Source organism: Sorex fumeus, unplaced genomic scaffold (genome assembly GCF_029834395.1).
Source record: "Sorex fumeus unplaced genomic scaffold, SorFum_2.1 ptg000018l, whole genome shotgun sequence".
Taxonomy (NCBI): domain Eukaryota; kingdom Metazoa; phylum Chordata; class Mammalia; order Eulipotyphla; family Soricidae; genus Sorex; species Sorex fumeus.
In genome coordinates, this window is record NW_026606075.1 from 24,326,875 (window position 1) to 24,342,529 (window position 15,655).

At 40.0% G+C, this 15,655-nt stretch overlaps 1 protein-coding gene across 1 annotated transcript in view; it reads left to right on the forward strand.

The window, feature by feature from the left end:
• The window catches only part of WDR41 (WD repeat domain 41), a 45,981-nt gene extending 32,597 nt beyond the window's left edge, over positions 1-13,384 (forward strand). Inside the window, exons 11-14 of the mRNA XM_056112539.1 lie at positions 8,503-8,624; positions 9,347-9,435; positions 10,394-10,524; positions 12,395-13,384. Of these exons, the coding sequence (XP_055968514.1) occupies positions 8,503-8,624; positions 9,347-9,435; positions 10,394-10,524; positions 12,395-12,547 (495 nt within the window). The 3' untranslated portion in view covers positions 12,548-13,384. The remainder of the gene's footprint in view (positions 1-8,502; positions 8,625-9,346; positions 9,436-10,393; positions 10,525-12,394) is intronic.
• Positions 13,385-15,655: the final 2,271 nt, after the last annotated feature.

Here is a 15,655-nt window from a genome sequence, read left to right on the forward strand (position 1 = left end):
CACAGTAACAACAAAGTCTCCAATGGAGATGTTACTGGGCCCGCTTGAGCAAATTGATGAACAACGGGAGGACAGTGACAGGACAGTGTTTCATGCTGGATATGAAAGGATATTTTTTCCTATGTTTAGGTTATGCTGTAAGATATTCTGCTGTTTTTCAAAGATTGCACTTGCATTATAAAAGCATTTTCATCTTCTATTCTTGAGGTGGGAAGGACTCTTCCATATTACCAGTGTTCCAGAGGCCTTTGACGCCTATTCCTGTTATTTCCCTTCCTTGTCTTCTTCCCCCCTCCATTTCTTTATCAAGCACATATGTATACATAAATACACACCTGTTTTTAATCGATATATCACTGGTTAACAGTACTATAGAATTTTAGGGGTTTAGCTTTGCTCCTCTATCTGTTCTTCTACCTCCTTCCTGTTTCCTCCAGTAAGTACCATAGTTTTCATCAAGTCTGGGATTTAATTTGTTACTTTATATTACTTTTTTTGCTTTTGCTGTTTCATCCCACACAAAAAAAGCGGGCTAGTATTGCCTTTCATACCCTTACTTAACTTTACATTATCACCCTTTTTGTGTGGGGGAGACACACCCAGCTGTGCCTAGGGGTTACTTCTAACTCTGCACTCAGGGATCATTCATTGGCAGGCTCAGGAGACCACGTGGGATGCCAGAGATTGAACCCTAGTCAGTTGTGTGCCAGGCAAGTGCCTTACCTGCTGTACTATCTCTCTGACCCCAACACTTAGTATATTACCTTAAGGTTTATAAATTTTGTCCCCAAAGGCATAAATTCATGGTTTTTAAAAATAACAAAGCAGTCGTCCATTATGGAGTGTATATATGTGCTACAGCTTCTCTATCCAGTTATCTGTTAATGGGCACTTATATTGGATCCATGTTTTAGTTACTGTGGATAATGCTGCGGTGAAAATAGGGGTACAAATGGTCTTTTGAAAGAGTGTTTTCCTAATGCTTCAGGTGAATATGTACAAGTAGAAGTGCTGGATCATGAGGTGTTTATGTTTCTAGTTTTCTTCATTTATTTTGCATGAAACTACCTTGAATTTTGGAGTCTGAAACAATCAGATAGATGTGGAAGTAAAGGAAACAGCAATAATTTGAGAAATATTAAAACTAAGTGCCAGAGTTAGAAATCTCAGTTTCTTTGCTTTCGTTGTTGGGTTTTGAACCCTGTCTGGTGGTGCTGAGAGACCACTCCTTGCTAGACCTGGCCCAGGCACAGTGGGTAGCTCCTGGTGGTGCTTGGCTTGAAGCCGGGCCTCCTATAGACAAAGCAAACTCTCCAGCCCACTGAGCCATCTTCTCATCTTGCAAAATTCTGCTTTTTCTTTATCACATGTAGCTTTTAACAAAGAAAATCGGTACTAGCTTTATTGTACATTATTTAATTTGATTAACAAAGGAACTGAAAAGAGATAAAAATAGAGGTTTTACCAAGAACTGGCCAAGGTTTTGAATAAGAGTGATTTATTTTTTACATATAAAATGATAATTTATTGAAAATAAACAATTCCTTAAGTGAAAAGTTACTCAAAAATTAGAGGCAGGAGAAGCAAAAATAATTGTTTGTGAAAGGCCAGTGTCGTTGGTGAGCTGAGAACAAATGGGAGACTGGAACGTGGGATGGGAAGCAGACAGGAGGCAGATTCTGATAGTTATATATCATCATCAGGAATTTGCATTTTAATTTAGAGCACCACTACCATGGTGAAATAAGTTCATGTTGTATTAGCCCTCCTTCACGACAGCTATAAACTTGGCAAAATAGAAATAACTCACAGAATAAAGTCACTGGACTGTACAGAAACATCCGAAGTCATAGGACTGTACATAAACAGAGGCAGATTTGGAAAGGATGTTAAGACTTAGAAGAGAAAGTGGTACAGATGGGCTTCCGCCAACTACTTCAGGTTGAGGGCAGGACACATTTGGCACAGAGAGTGGCTGAAACTCGTGTTGAAAACTGGCATCTTTCTAGTCATGGAGAGTGAGAAGAGAGTTTGAGACACTGAAAATTTAAGGTAATACACCCATCATTTGATAAGAAGCAAGGGTGGTGGAATAGTTATAACAAGTCATAAATTTGTTTGTAAATTATGCCTAAATAGTCATCCCGAAATTACGCATGCATAGGTCAGAGTCAAGACATACCAAGGAGGATTAAAAAAAAAACAAAACAAAACTGAACGAAAGTTTGAGTTGCTGAGACTTTGCAGCTGAAAGAAAATCTAAAAGTGGAGAAACAAAAAGCAAGATTTTTCTTTTTTGACTGTGTGTTGGGACTGTTGGCGGTGGGTGGGGAGAGTTAGGCACTCCTGGCTCTGTGTTCAGGGATCTCTCCTGGAGGGGCTCCGGGCACCATCTGGAGTACTGGGGATTGAGTGAGGAGCAGCCATATACAAGACAAGTGCCTTACCCGCTCTCTCTGGCCCTAACATGAGACTCCTGCTAACGCAAGCTTGCTCTTTTCAGTTTAGCCGTGATTTCAAAGCAGAGAAATCAGTGCCTTTAACAATTCAACTTTTTAATCAAATTTGTTTTTATTAAAATGGGTTTATGTTTCAAAATAAACTTATGGGTAGCATCCCTGTGAGTTGTTAGGACATAAAACTTGGGGAACTGGAGAGAGATCATAGCAGGTAGGGTGTTTTCTTTGCGTGCAGCCAACCCAGATTTGATCCTCAGCACATAGTGCTCCCTGAGAACCAGGCTAGGTATGTCCTAACTACCCCTCCCTCAAAGAAACAAAACATAACCCCCAAAACCTATTTCTAAAGTTTTTAAAAAACAAAATACAAGTGTTTTTCTTCTTATCTTACAGGAGCCCCTTTAATCCTTCTTTTAGATTTGGTTTTGAGTCTATGAAGTTCCTGAGCTGTTGTTTATCTACAAAATGGTGTGTAATTCCATCGAGTTTGAGTGAGAGTTTAGCTGGATAAAGTATTCTTGGTGAGGCATTCAGTTCATTGAGTTTTTTCACTATATCCCACCATTGTCTTCGGGATTGGAGGGTTTCCTCTGATAGGTCTGCTGCAAATCTAAGGGGTGCTCCTTTGTATGTGATTTCCTTCTTTGACCTTGCTGCTTGCAGTATTGTGTCTCTGTCCACAGCATCCATCATTTTGACTATGATATGCCTTGGAGTGTTCTTATTTGGGTCTCTTAGCTGACACCCTTCTGGCTCCTTGGATCTGTATATCTGCATTCTTTAACTCTGGGAACTTTTGAGCAATGATTTCTTTGACTGTACTACATGGAAAGTATCATGCTAAGTGAAATGAGTCCGAAATAGAGGGAGAGACATAGAAAGATTGCATTCATCTGGATATAAAGTAACAAAATGGGAGACTAACACCCAAGAATAGCTGAGGTAAGTACCAGGAGGTTCACTTCATGGCTTGGAGGCCAGCCACACACACTAGGGGAAAAGGCAGTTCAGGTAGAGAAGGGAATACCAAATAAAGGGTGTTGGAAGGATCCTCCCTGGATGAGAGATGCATGCTGAAACTAGACTATAGACTAAACATGATTGTCACTTAATGCCTCCTTTGGAAACCACAGCACCCAAAAGGAGAGAGAAAACAAAAGGGAATGCCCTGCCATAGGGGTGGGGTGGGAGGGATACTGGGATACTGTGGTGGTGGAAAATGGGCACTGGTGGAGGAATGGGTGCTCAATCATTGTATAACTGAAACCCAAGCACAAAAAATTGTAAGTCTACAACTGTACCTCATGGTGTTTCACTAGTAAAAAAGAAAAAAAAAATACAACGGACCCATGGGGTTGTGGTGCAGTAGAGCACTTGACTTGCAACTCTGAATTGGATCCCCCAAAGAAGCCCCAAACTAAAAAGATACAAATTTTGAAATGAAAAATGCAACATATAAAATTAAAATTCTCTAAATTTAACAGTGGAGATAACAAGGAAAGAACCAGTAAACCTGAAGATGAATAGTCCTATCATTCTTCTTCTTGTTCACACCTTTTTTTGTCTTGTTTCATTTTGTTTTGGGGACACGCCTTCCAGTGCTTAGGGATTGCTCCTGGCTCTGCTCCTGGGACCATATTTGGGTGTCCTGGTTAGTCACTTCCAATATAAGACCCTTAACACCCTTTCCCTTTTAATTTGTCCCCTGCACCATCTCTCCCTTTTATTTCGATCTACGTTTACATTTAGATGGTTTTTCCCTGATGATTCTCTCCACTTCTTTTTCTCTTCTAAATGCTCCTGTTCCAGTTTTTATTTGTTTGTTTTGTGCTTACCAAGAGGTTTTGTCTTTTGTATTTACCAAGACATTATATTATACTTTATCTCAAATGGCCTGTTTTATGTGCCTGTGTTGACTTGTCATCATTAGACTGTACAGATTATCCTTTTCTCTCTCATCTTTTGTGTTTTGTTGTTGTCTTCTATCACTATAGTCTATGCTTCGCTTCTATATTAGCATAGACTATATTACCATTTATCACCTTGCTTGAGGTTTTGTGTTCTTGTGTATCTTATTTTCATATACAACTCCTTTTCGGTGTTTCTTACAGGACAGGTTTATTGTTAGAAACTTTTAAAATTCTGCTTGTCTGAATAACCTTTATTTCTCCATCATACTTGAACAATAGATTTGTAGGGTAAAGAATTCTGGACTGCCATTTTTTAGAACTGTGAATCTCATTTCATTAAACAAATAAATAGTAGGGTTTCTGCTAAGAAGTCTGATGAAAGCCTAATAGAGGTACTTTGTTATGTTACTTGCTTCTTGTCTAGCAGACTGTAGACTTTTAAAAAAATCATTGGTTATTTCTTTGAAGCAGGGTAGAGGGACTCCCATGTGGTGATCAGGAGACCTGGAAATTCCGCCAGGTGATTCTCACTCACTTTGGGCCAGTGGTTCAATGTATAGGTCCAAGAATTTCTTGAGCCATCCCATCAGTGGTCAGGGGCCTCCAGGGCCAAACCCATTGGTACTCAAAAGCCTTCAGTGCTGGGGCGCGCTACATGGTGCTGGGGATTGAACTGATGTCTGTGTATGTAGGAAGGCATTGTGAGCCTGTACTGTCTCACAGGCCTCTATCATTGATTATAGTGACTTAACAGTATTGTATCTTTGGAGGTCATTTTGGGCTTAGAAATGAAATGGGTGTTTCCTTAGCTACCTGGACATCAGTGGCTAGTTCTTAGGTTTGGGGAGTTTTCAACTATTATTTCTTCAAATATGATCTGGCTGCCTTCTCTCTCCCACCTTCTAGAACACCCATTATTCTCTCAGTGGAGCCAGATATTTGCCATGGGATTTATTATTCCTAAATCTTAATTTTTGTCTTTGGAGTATTTTTTGTCATTTATATCTAATCCAAGAAATTCTATAAAATCGGGTCTACTTATCATTCTTCCCATGTTATGTTGAATCTCATTCTGTGTGCTCATTTTGGAAGAGTGGTAGTGGCAGAACCCAGCGGTACCCAGGAATTGCTCTTGGTTGTGCTTGGGGGCTACATGCAGTGCCAGGGATTTAACCCAGATCCGTGTTCCACCTGTCACGCTCTCTCCAGCCCCTCCAAGTCTTCTTATCCAGCATCTCTGCTTGGAATTGAAAGTATCCTCAGTCTCTGGTGAAGAACTCCTGTGCTCTTGTAGGTTTTTTATTGTACGTATGTTTGTTTGTTTTTTTATCTTGAACTTCTCTGTTTTTGAGACTCTCACCTAACTTTCATCATAATGGCACTTAAATTTTGTCTCATTTTGTCCTCCCTCCAATTGTGTGTCTTTACAGTTGCCCCCTGGAAATTCATTTTTCTTTAAGGAATTCCATCAGGTTTTTACAGTGTCTGCTTGTGGAGGTATTTCTGCTTACACATCTGGGTTAGCTTCTTTTGTTTTCCTGTAGGTGGTGCTTGTGGCTTAGGGTTGAAATTCTGCATATGTGGATGTGTTGGGGAGTGTGAGGGGCAGGGGGCTGAGCTAGAAAGCCATACATTGCTAGATGCTTGTGGAGGGGTAGAGTTTAGAGCCTGGCTTATTAAACTGTGGGTTGACTCCCATATGTAGTTGCATAACTGAATGTGGAGGTTGTTTTCATTTATTTTAAAAACAATTCATTGTCGGTCCATACCTAACTTGTCTACCCATATGCTTGGAGTACATAAAATTTCTGAAGTGGAAAGGGGTCGCAATGGAAAGAAAAAGTTTAAGAAGCCCTGGATTAGTGGAGAGAAAGCTGCATGCTGCTCTCTTTCCAGGGTCATCCATCCCTGGCCCCTCGTCATGCCAAACATTGTACTCTAATTCTTTGTCTTGAGTCTTCGGAGGAGCACTGACTTCGTCAATTATTTGAGGTAGGTGGGGGAGGTGACTTGGGCTGTCCAGATGCCTTTATATGCTTGTATTCAGTTACTGTATATCTAAGAAGGGTTTGTAGCCTTTTCACCCTCCTCCTGGTGAAAATGAGAAAGCAATGTGGAGGGAATTTCTGAAGGGGCAACATAATGGGGTACCTGTTAAGAATGAAAGATTCTGAGATGACTATTAGCAAAAGTTTTAGTGACTTAGAAAATAAGTTTGGAAGCTGTGTGATGTCGTGTGAGCAAAGGGTCTAGAACATCACCTTGATTCAGGTATTTATGTCACGTCTTGTTTTTTGGTGTGGTCCCAAAATCTTGTTTCGTGTGTGTGTGTGTGAGACAGAAACTAGAGTTGTGGGGCCACAGTCAGTGATGCTCAGGTTTTATTCCATGTTCAGGAGACCTTATGTGGTGCTGGGGATTGAACTGGGGCCAGATGAGTTCAAGGGAAGCATCTAATCTCCCCTGTAGTATTTCTCTAGCTCCTCCTGTGTGACTTTAATGTTTGTTTGAACTGTAAGTTGCTCATCTGGGAAACAGCAATACTTGCTTTTCCTGCCTTGATGGGATGTGAGGCTAAAGGGAAAATATTTGCTGAAAGGACTGGAGAGATAGTACAGAGGGTAGGACACTTGCTTTGCAAACAGCCAATCTGGGTTTGATCTCTAGTACCCCTTTGTTCCCTGAGCATAGAGCACAGGAGTAAGCCATGAGCATTGGTGGGTGTGGTCCAAAGACAGTTTTTTTTCCTCAAAAGATTAAAGTTGTTTTAGCAAAGTATTATTTCTGGGGGCTGGAGCTATAGTATAATAGGTAAGGTGCTGCCTTGCATGTGGCCAATCTGGGTTTGATCCCTGGCATCACATATGGTCCCCCCAGCATTACCAGGAGTGTTCCCTGAGCACAGAGCCAAGAGTAAGCCCTAAGCAGCACAAGATGTGCCCCCATTCCACTTTTCCTCCCCTGAAAAATGTTATTTCCAAACTACTCAGTTATGAGAGGATAAAATCTTGCAGTTTGCTGCAACTTGGATGGAATTTGAGGGTGTCATGCTAAGTGACGTGAGTCAGAAAGAAAAAAGATAAAACATCAGATGATCTCACTGATAGGTGGAGTCTAAGGAAGCAAAGCAAAAATTTAGACAATCCCCGTGGACGCAGCCCTGAGATGCAGTTAATAGAACAGGGAAGTGAGGGTGCTGAGGGCAGGGATCACTGTAGGACAGTGGGGGAATCCTGGCACTTAGGAAGTGAGCACGGTAGAGCAGTACCACAAGTATAAAACAGTGATACTGGTACTAGTACAGAATGATTATTTCTAATGCACTTCATTCGAGAAAAACACTTTTATGAGACTGGTTTGGCTTGGTAGTAGTGTTTGCCTTGCATATGTGAGCCTCTGGGGTTGATCCTTGACACTGTAAAAACAACTGTAAAAAATGTTAAGTGTGAAGCCTTATGATAGTGCTACTTCAGCATGTCTTTTCCCCTGTCCCTTCTAAGTCTCTTAACTACTTAAGCTATACAGTGCCAGTAACCTTGCTTACATTTTATTTTATTTTTTTGGTGGGGTGGGATGGGGTGGGGTTGGAGGAGCACATGTCGTGCTGCTTCAGTGTTACTCCTGGTTCTGCATTCAGGGATCATTCCTGGTGGTGCTCAGGGGATCATGTATAAGATGCTGGGAATTGACCTCGGGGTCAGCTGTGTGCAAGGCAAATCCCCTATCTGCTGTACTATTGCTCTGGCCCCTTGTTTACATTTTCTGAGCCAAAAAAAAAGCAAGCTAATTTCCCAAGGATATGTTGTTATGTGAATGAAAATCTAGGGCCACAGGCCACAGCTCCTTGCTCTAGATGTTGTACTGTAGTGAGGAAGGAGGTTACATTAGTTCCTCTGGGTATGATACAGAGCATCTTTCTGTATACAGTCATAACCTTCTATATTGTAGATGCTCTGAACTCTTGGTGCGGTGCTATTTTCAGACTACAGGGAAGAGTCCAGTAATACGGATTGATGGATGGTCAGAAGTCTGTACAGTGACCGTGATTTCTTGCTGTCACTCAGAGGTGGGGAATCCATCATCCTAGCTGGGGCAACTGCAGTTCTCACAACCATTTCTGAATTTCCCCCCAGAATGTGTTTGCCGCCATTGGACGGGGTCTGTACGTGTATAACCTGCCGACGAAGCGTGTGGTCGCCTGCCAGAAAACAGCACATGACTCCAGCGTCCTGCACATTGCCAGGCTGCCAAACAGGTAGTGTTCCTGTCCAGCAGCAGAGAGAATTCAGGTTCCTCCGGGTGTGACTTCTCTAGTAACGCTTACCTGACCTGTGGCCTGGCCAGCTCTTACTTTCTGCAAATGGAAAACACCTCCGTGGCTTTCTCTAACAGAAAAGGCTGTGGTGTGGGGATCCAGAACCTACAAGGAACTGCGCGTGATCAAATGACTTTGAGTTTTATTATATGAGGAAATAGTTCAGGGGCCCCAGGAAGGAGGCTGGTGGTGGAAGAAGAGCTAGCTTAAAACCTGGTATTTATTTGAAAAGGGTAAAAAAAAAACTTGGACACTCAGTATGTCTTAATTTTTCTTTTTGTTATTTTCCATAGCCTCACCTTATTGTTCGCTCAGGCTATTAAGTGAGGTCATTCCTCTCCAGGCTAATTTGGCTGTTGAATTAATAGAGACGAAATGCTACGAAGGGAATAGTGTTTTCTGTGAAGGATACTTGAGAAATAGGGGCTCCTGGAAAGATAAGTGAGAGGAGAGAAGGGGGCTCCTTGAAATATTGGAAAATGGGCTAATTTATAAGGTCTTTCCCAGAGTGCACATTTAAAGAGGGGGTGACATAGCACTGGCCTTCCCGTGCTGTTCACCGCAAAGCTGTGTAGATTGTTTTTATTATCTCCTGCTAAGAGCCAAGGAGAGCATCCTTGGGTGCCACTGGGTACAGCTTCAGCCTCTCTCTGTCCTGACAGGCAGTTGATCTCCTGCTCAGAAGATGGCAGTGTGCGCATTTGGGAGTTACGCGAGAAGCAGCAGCTCGCCGCTGAACCCGTACCAACAGGTGTGGCTTTTTCTCTGACACTATCTCACATGGAAGACATTTTTTTTTCAAAACCACAAAAATAATATACATCATGATCCACAGAGGCATAGTTGCTTAAATCAAGAATGTGGTAGTTAGGATCTAGTACTCATAGCTTTTGAGTATGAAAGGAAAACACTTTCTGGTAATCTGATTGATGTGATAAAATGATTGGTTTATATTATAATTCTCTTGACATAAAACTAGAATTCCTCCTGTGCCATCAATTGCCATACTGAAGTGCTCCCTATACCTTGAGGCATTAGTAATATTAAAAACGGTTTATGAAAAAGAAATACCACATCTTTATATTCAAATTATAATCTCATAAGCATTGGTGTTAAGTTTGGGAAACAGCAGCCTTTGTGTAAGAATGAGATGCTGATACCTTTAGAGAATTTTCTCCTGATTACCTGACGTCATAGGGTGTTTTATTGGATTTTTTAATCTTTTATCTTTGTTGATGGAGCTAAATCATGCCCTTGTTTTGGACACTGCTGTTTAGACCTTCCACGCCTTTTGTTTTCTGCTCACGGCTTTTATATCACGTTCATGTACTTTCAACCAGTGGGTGTGTGAGTAGGCACTTAAAAAAAAAAAGATGAACACACCTGGAAAGCCAAGAAGGATGAACTAACCTATTTTACAAAAACCTAGTCAGGGATAGGGGTGGGAGGGAAATAGTATAGGGCGCTGGCCTTGCACGCAGCTAACCTGGATTTGGTCCCTTCAAGCATTGTCAGAAATAAGCTCTGAGCATTGCCAGATGACCCCCTGCCCCCTCACCCCCCACCGAAAAAAAGAGCCTAGTGTCTACTACTATCTCCCTAGCCATTGACTAAAATAGGGGCAGAACTTTTTTGTATGTGAATTTTTTTTTTCTGATTTCTTACTATTATAAGGAGTAAAGTTTCTAAAGGACTAATTATTTTTCTAGGATTTTTTAACATGTGGGGATTTGGAAGAGTGAGTAAACAAGCCAGTCAACCTGTTAAAAAGCAAGAAAATGCCACTTCATGTTCACTGGTGCTTCTTGGAGATTTGATTGGACACTCATCATCTGTGGAGGTATTGTTGGCAGCAGGCATATAACTGTCCAGGGAAATCCTAATTCTCTACCACTCTTGACTCTGCTACTCTCATTAAGGCTGACACTCTTTTATCAGGGTTCTGCTGGTACTAGGGATGGGATAGGATGTACCTTCAGAGAAAGATTATGTGAGTGATAATAAGGAATGCTCCTACTTTAATAAAACGGCTTCACAACCATTTTCAAAATGAGAAGCTGACAATAAAGGTAATGTTATATAGTATTGATTTATATGTAACTACTAAAGGTGCATGGAGACTTGCGGTTCTTTGTGAAGAGTTAAGCAAAGCCTCACAGAGTCTGATTCCAGGAACAACAAACAGAACACTATTTTTCCTTCCTTTGAAGAATTAGCTTCAGTAAAACCCAGTGTCTTGGTGGTTGTTATGCAGATAGGAAACATTAGTTGAGAATTACAGATGCATTCAGTTCTATCTTGTGGATAATGCAAACACATTAATATTTTCTATAAGCATCATCGCCTTAACAAAAATCTGTGATCTGTCAAGATAGATCTTAGTGATAACACTAAGCAGGCCACATGCAAGTAATTTCTTAAAATTGTTTTCCTTAGAGTTGGAGAGACAGTACAGCAGGAAAGGGATTGCCTTGCACACAGCCACCATGGGTTTGATCCCTACCACAAGTGATCCAAAATACAAATAAATTTTCATTTGAAACTACACTTATGCTTAGGAATAGCAGTGTCACACTTATAGTTCTTAAATCTGTATTTTTTCTCTCTGCCTGCCTTAGCTGCTCATGGTGAACCCCGAGGTAGCACATAGAAGACTTGAGCATCATGTAGATTCTCCATAAGCTCCCTGATGCTGGGTAGAATGTCTTATGCCAGTGAGAGGGAAGCTTTTTGTTTAGCTTGATGAGCTACAGTTTTAAGTCTTTTGAGTGGTGGGCATGGAATTGGGCAGATAGAAAGGCAAAGATTAGAGCTACTTGGTGGCAAAGAGGAGATTGATGAGTCTGGAGCTATAGAACAAGAGTTTAACTCCTGCCATCCTCAGGAACCCTAATAAGAGAATGGAGTAGGAAGCTAGTAAAGGTTTTTAAATGGCAGAGGAAACTGAATTTCAAAGTGGATGTTTGTCATAATATGAAAGTATCAGAAAATTTCCAGTTTCCTTTGTGTACTGAATCTGCTCCCATATTTCCTCCCTATACCTTTTCCATGCTCCTCTCTGAAGTATTCATCTGTCTTCTCATCAATATGCTGTTGACCTATTTTTAATTCCAGTACGGGGCATGGGCTGCCTTTTACTGGAGAGTTGTGTGTGTTTTGGCACTTTCTGTAATAATTTCAGTTATTATTAATCTAGCTCCCCCTTTTCTGTGCTAAATCATAGTGTGCAAAGATTAGTAACCTGATTATAAGGATTTTATATACTTGATACTATCAAATTATAAATTGGTTTTCACAACTGAATTAGAACCGTTTTAAGGGTAGGGTTATATGGATGACAGTAAATGCTTATGGGGTGATTGATAAGAAATGAAGTTCGTATTTCTTTGGGATCAGTTGTCTAGAAATAATGATGCAAATAGAAATAATAAGGGCCTCTGAAAACCAAGGAGATGGTTCCTCAAGTTCCACTGGTGGTGGCACAAAAAACTTTTGAACAGTTACAGATTATGGTTAATCAGAAGGTACATTAGGACTTTTATAATATTAGGTAATTGTCTCATATTTAGTGTTTGTGACTATTGCTAATACATAAAGATAAAATGAAGTTTTTCATTCAGATCCAAAGACTTTCCCCCTAGTGTGTATCTTGTACATTGTTATTGCTAATGTCTTTCCCCCGTGATTCATCATTTTAATTGTCTTTATAGATGTTTCTCTACTTTGAAGATCATGGACTAGTGACATGTTCTGCTGATCATCTCATTATTTTGTGGAAAAATGGGGAACGAGAATCTGGACTGCGCAGTCTAAAATTATTTCAAAAATTAGAGGAGAATGGTGACTTATATCTTGCTGCCTAGTTAAAGGAATTGTAACTACCTATGCATGAACTGTGAACATTGAAAGTAGGGTAGTACTTTGAAAACCATAATAATGATAATTTATATTTATAAAATATTTTCTTGTCATGCCATAAAATTCTATGTTTGAATTTTTTTTTTTTTTGTGGACTTGTAAACTGATGTTTTGTGGCCTCTCAAGTATTAGTATATTTACCAAAGAATATGAGTTTTTCACATAACAGACCTGTTGTAGAAGTTATAGAATTGTGACTTAAGTAGACTTATGATTATTTTTGTGCATTAAAGACTTAAATGAGAAGACCTCTCACTCAGTTGGCATCATTTTGACACCTGTACTTAAGTTCTTATTCATAAACTTGAGGCATTATAACATAGATTGATCCCAGAGCCTCACTGAACATTGGCAGGAGATAGATTATCCTGAATCTTCATGTTGAGATTCTTGCAGGAAATAAAGTCTGCATAGTAGCTGCACTCTGTGGTAATTGCTGACTTGAGTGTCTGAACCTACCCTGTATGAAGCTGGAAACAGAGATGCGATAAAGTCAGTCAGCAGAAACTTTGGAATCTTGGTTTGCCCATAACATTTTGGTATAAGTTGTTTAAATCATTTTTTTCTACTAACATTCTATAGAGATTTTATAGAGGTGCACTTTTTTGCCTCAGTGTGAACTGTCCTCGGAAAATTAAATACTTATTGCCTTGATTGGTGCTAGATAGGTCAAGAGTTAGGATGCTCCAGAAGCGCCCAATTCCCCGTCACCTCTGACTCAGGAAAGATTTTTACTTGTATCATTTCTTGCAGTGACCACTGTCCAGTAACACAGAAGAGTTTTACCTTTTTGATACTAAAAAATAAAAAATTTAAAAACAGGTGAGGTGAATTTAGTTGTGAACTTATTCATAAATTTAAACTGATGTGTCAGAGAACTTAACACCAGATTTATTTGTTGATCACACACAAACTGAAAGAAAACTCATTTTCACTAATTTTACCTTCAGCAGCTGCTTCTACAGCTATCTACAAAGACCAGAAGAATGACAGTAATCTAAGCTAGACCAATGCCATAACATTACAGGAAACTGAAGCCTGGAATGATAAAAGAAATACATGACCATCACTTTCCTTTCCAAGGAAAGCCAAAAGCCAAATTGTGCCACAATTTTAATTCACAATGAAAACAGCATTATAGATACAATCCCTAAAAAATATAATGGCATTATTCAAGAAAACAGAACAATTCTAAAATGTGTATGGAACCACAAAAGAGCCTGAATAGCCATTATGAGAAAAAGAGGCATTTATATTCCCTGCCTTCAAACTATATTAAAAAGCATCATTTAATTAAAACAATATGAAACGGAACAGGCACATAGAACAGGAAAATGAAATAAGAGAAAGATTGTTTAAACTTTTTCGACTGTGACCCAAAGTTTATAAAGTTTGTATAGAAATCAAACATTTACTGATAAATCATAAATTTATTTTAAAACAAAGTTTTTGCAACTCTATATGGAATCATGATCTAGGTATTAGAGCACTTGAAAATAGATCCACACATCTATTTTCTATGGGCATTTAACCTAGGACAAACAAGCCAGCACCAAATTAAATAGCCAAATGCAAAACAAATGGATTGAAAACTTGGCTGTTGGACATCACTAGCCATCAGGAAGATGCAAATCAAAACAACAATGAAATAACATCTCACACCACAGAGATTGGCACACATTCAAAAGAACAAAAGCAACCAGTGCTGGCGTGGATGTGGGGGAAAAGGGACACTCTTTCACTGTTGGTGGGAATGCCTACGAGTCCAGCCTTTCTGGAAAACAATATGGACAGTCCTTCAAAAACTAGAAATTGAGCTTTCATATGACCCCACAATACCACTTCTGGGAATATATCCCAAGGATGCAAAAAAGCACAATAGAAATGACATCTGTACCTATATGTTCATTGCAGCACAACAGCCAAAATCTGGAAACAACCCAAGTGCCCTAGAACAGATGACTGGTTAAAGAAACTCTGGTACATCTACACAATAGAATACTATGCAGCTGTCAGCAGAGATGAAATCATGAACTTTGCTTATAAATAAATGGATAGACATGGAGAGTATCATGCTAAGTGAAATGAGTCAGAAAGAGAGGGACAGACATAGAAGGACTGCACTCATTTGTGGAGTATAAAACAGCATAACAGGAGGCTGACACCTAAGGATAGTAGATACATGGGATAGATAGATTGCTCCATAGCTGGAAGCCTGCCTCATGAACAAAGGGGAGAAGGCAGCTGGAAAGAGAAGGGATCCCTAACAAAAAGATGGCTGGAGGAATTGGTCGGGATGGGAGATGTGTGCAGAAAGTAGATAAAGGACCAAACATAATAACCTCTCAGTGTCTGTATTGCAAACCATAATGCCCAAAAGTAGAGAGAGATTATGGGGAATCATATCTGCCATGGAGACAGGGAGGGTGGGAAAGGAGGGGTATACTGGGGATACTGGTGGTGGGGAATGTGCACTGGTGGAGGGATGGGTATTTGATCATTGTGTGACTGAAACCCAAACATGGAAGTTTGTAACTATCTCATGGTGATTTAATAAAATCTGTTGGATCTGAAGCCATAAAACACATAGAAGAAAACAGCCAATAAAAAAGTGGGTCACCATCAAATTTAACATGACACTACCACAAAAACCAATTTGTAGAAGAAAGTCAGCATATCTTACACATGATAGGGGAATGTATATCTTAAGTAAGGAACTCACACAACAAAAAAGAAACCCAGTTAAAAAAACAAAAGCTAAAAGACCTGAATAGACACTTTTCTGAAGAAGAAACATAGATTTCCCACTGATACATGAAGCAATGCTCAACATCAGTAACAGGGAAATGAAAACCAGCTCCACCGTAAGGAGATCACATTGTGCAGTGAGAACGGCTTATATCAGAGACCAGACACAAAGGTGTGCTGGGAAGGACGTGGAGTAAAAGAAACTCAGGTCTAGTAGTTGTTGGGAATGTAAAATGGTGCAGCCTTTATCGGTAGTATAAATATTTCTTGAAAAAGACAATTCCTTGCACATGGGATCCAGCAAG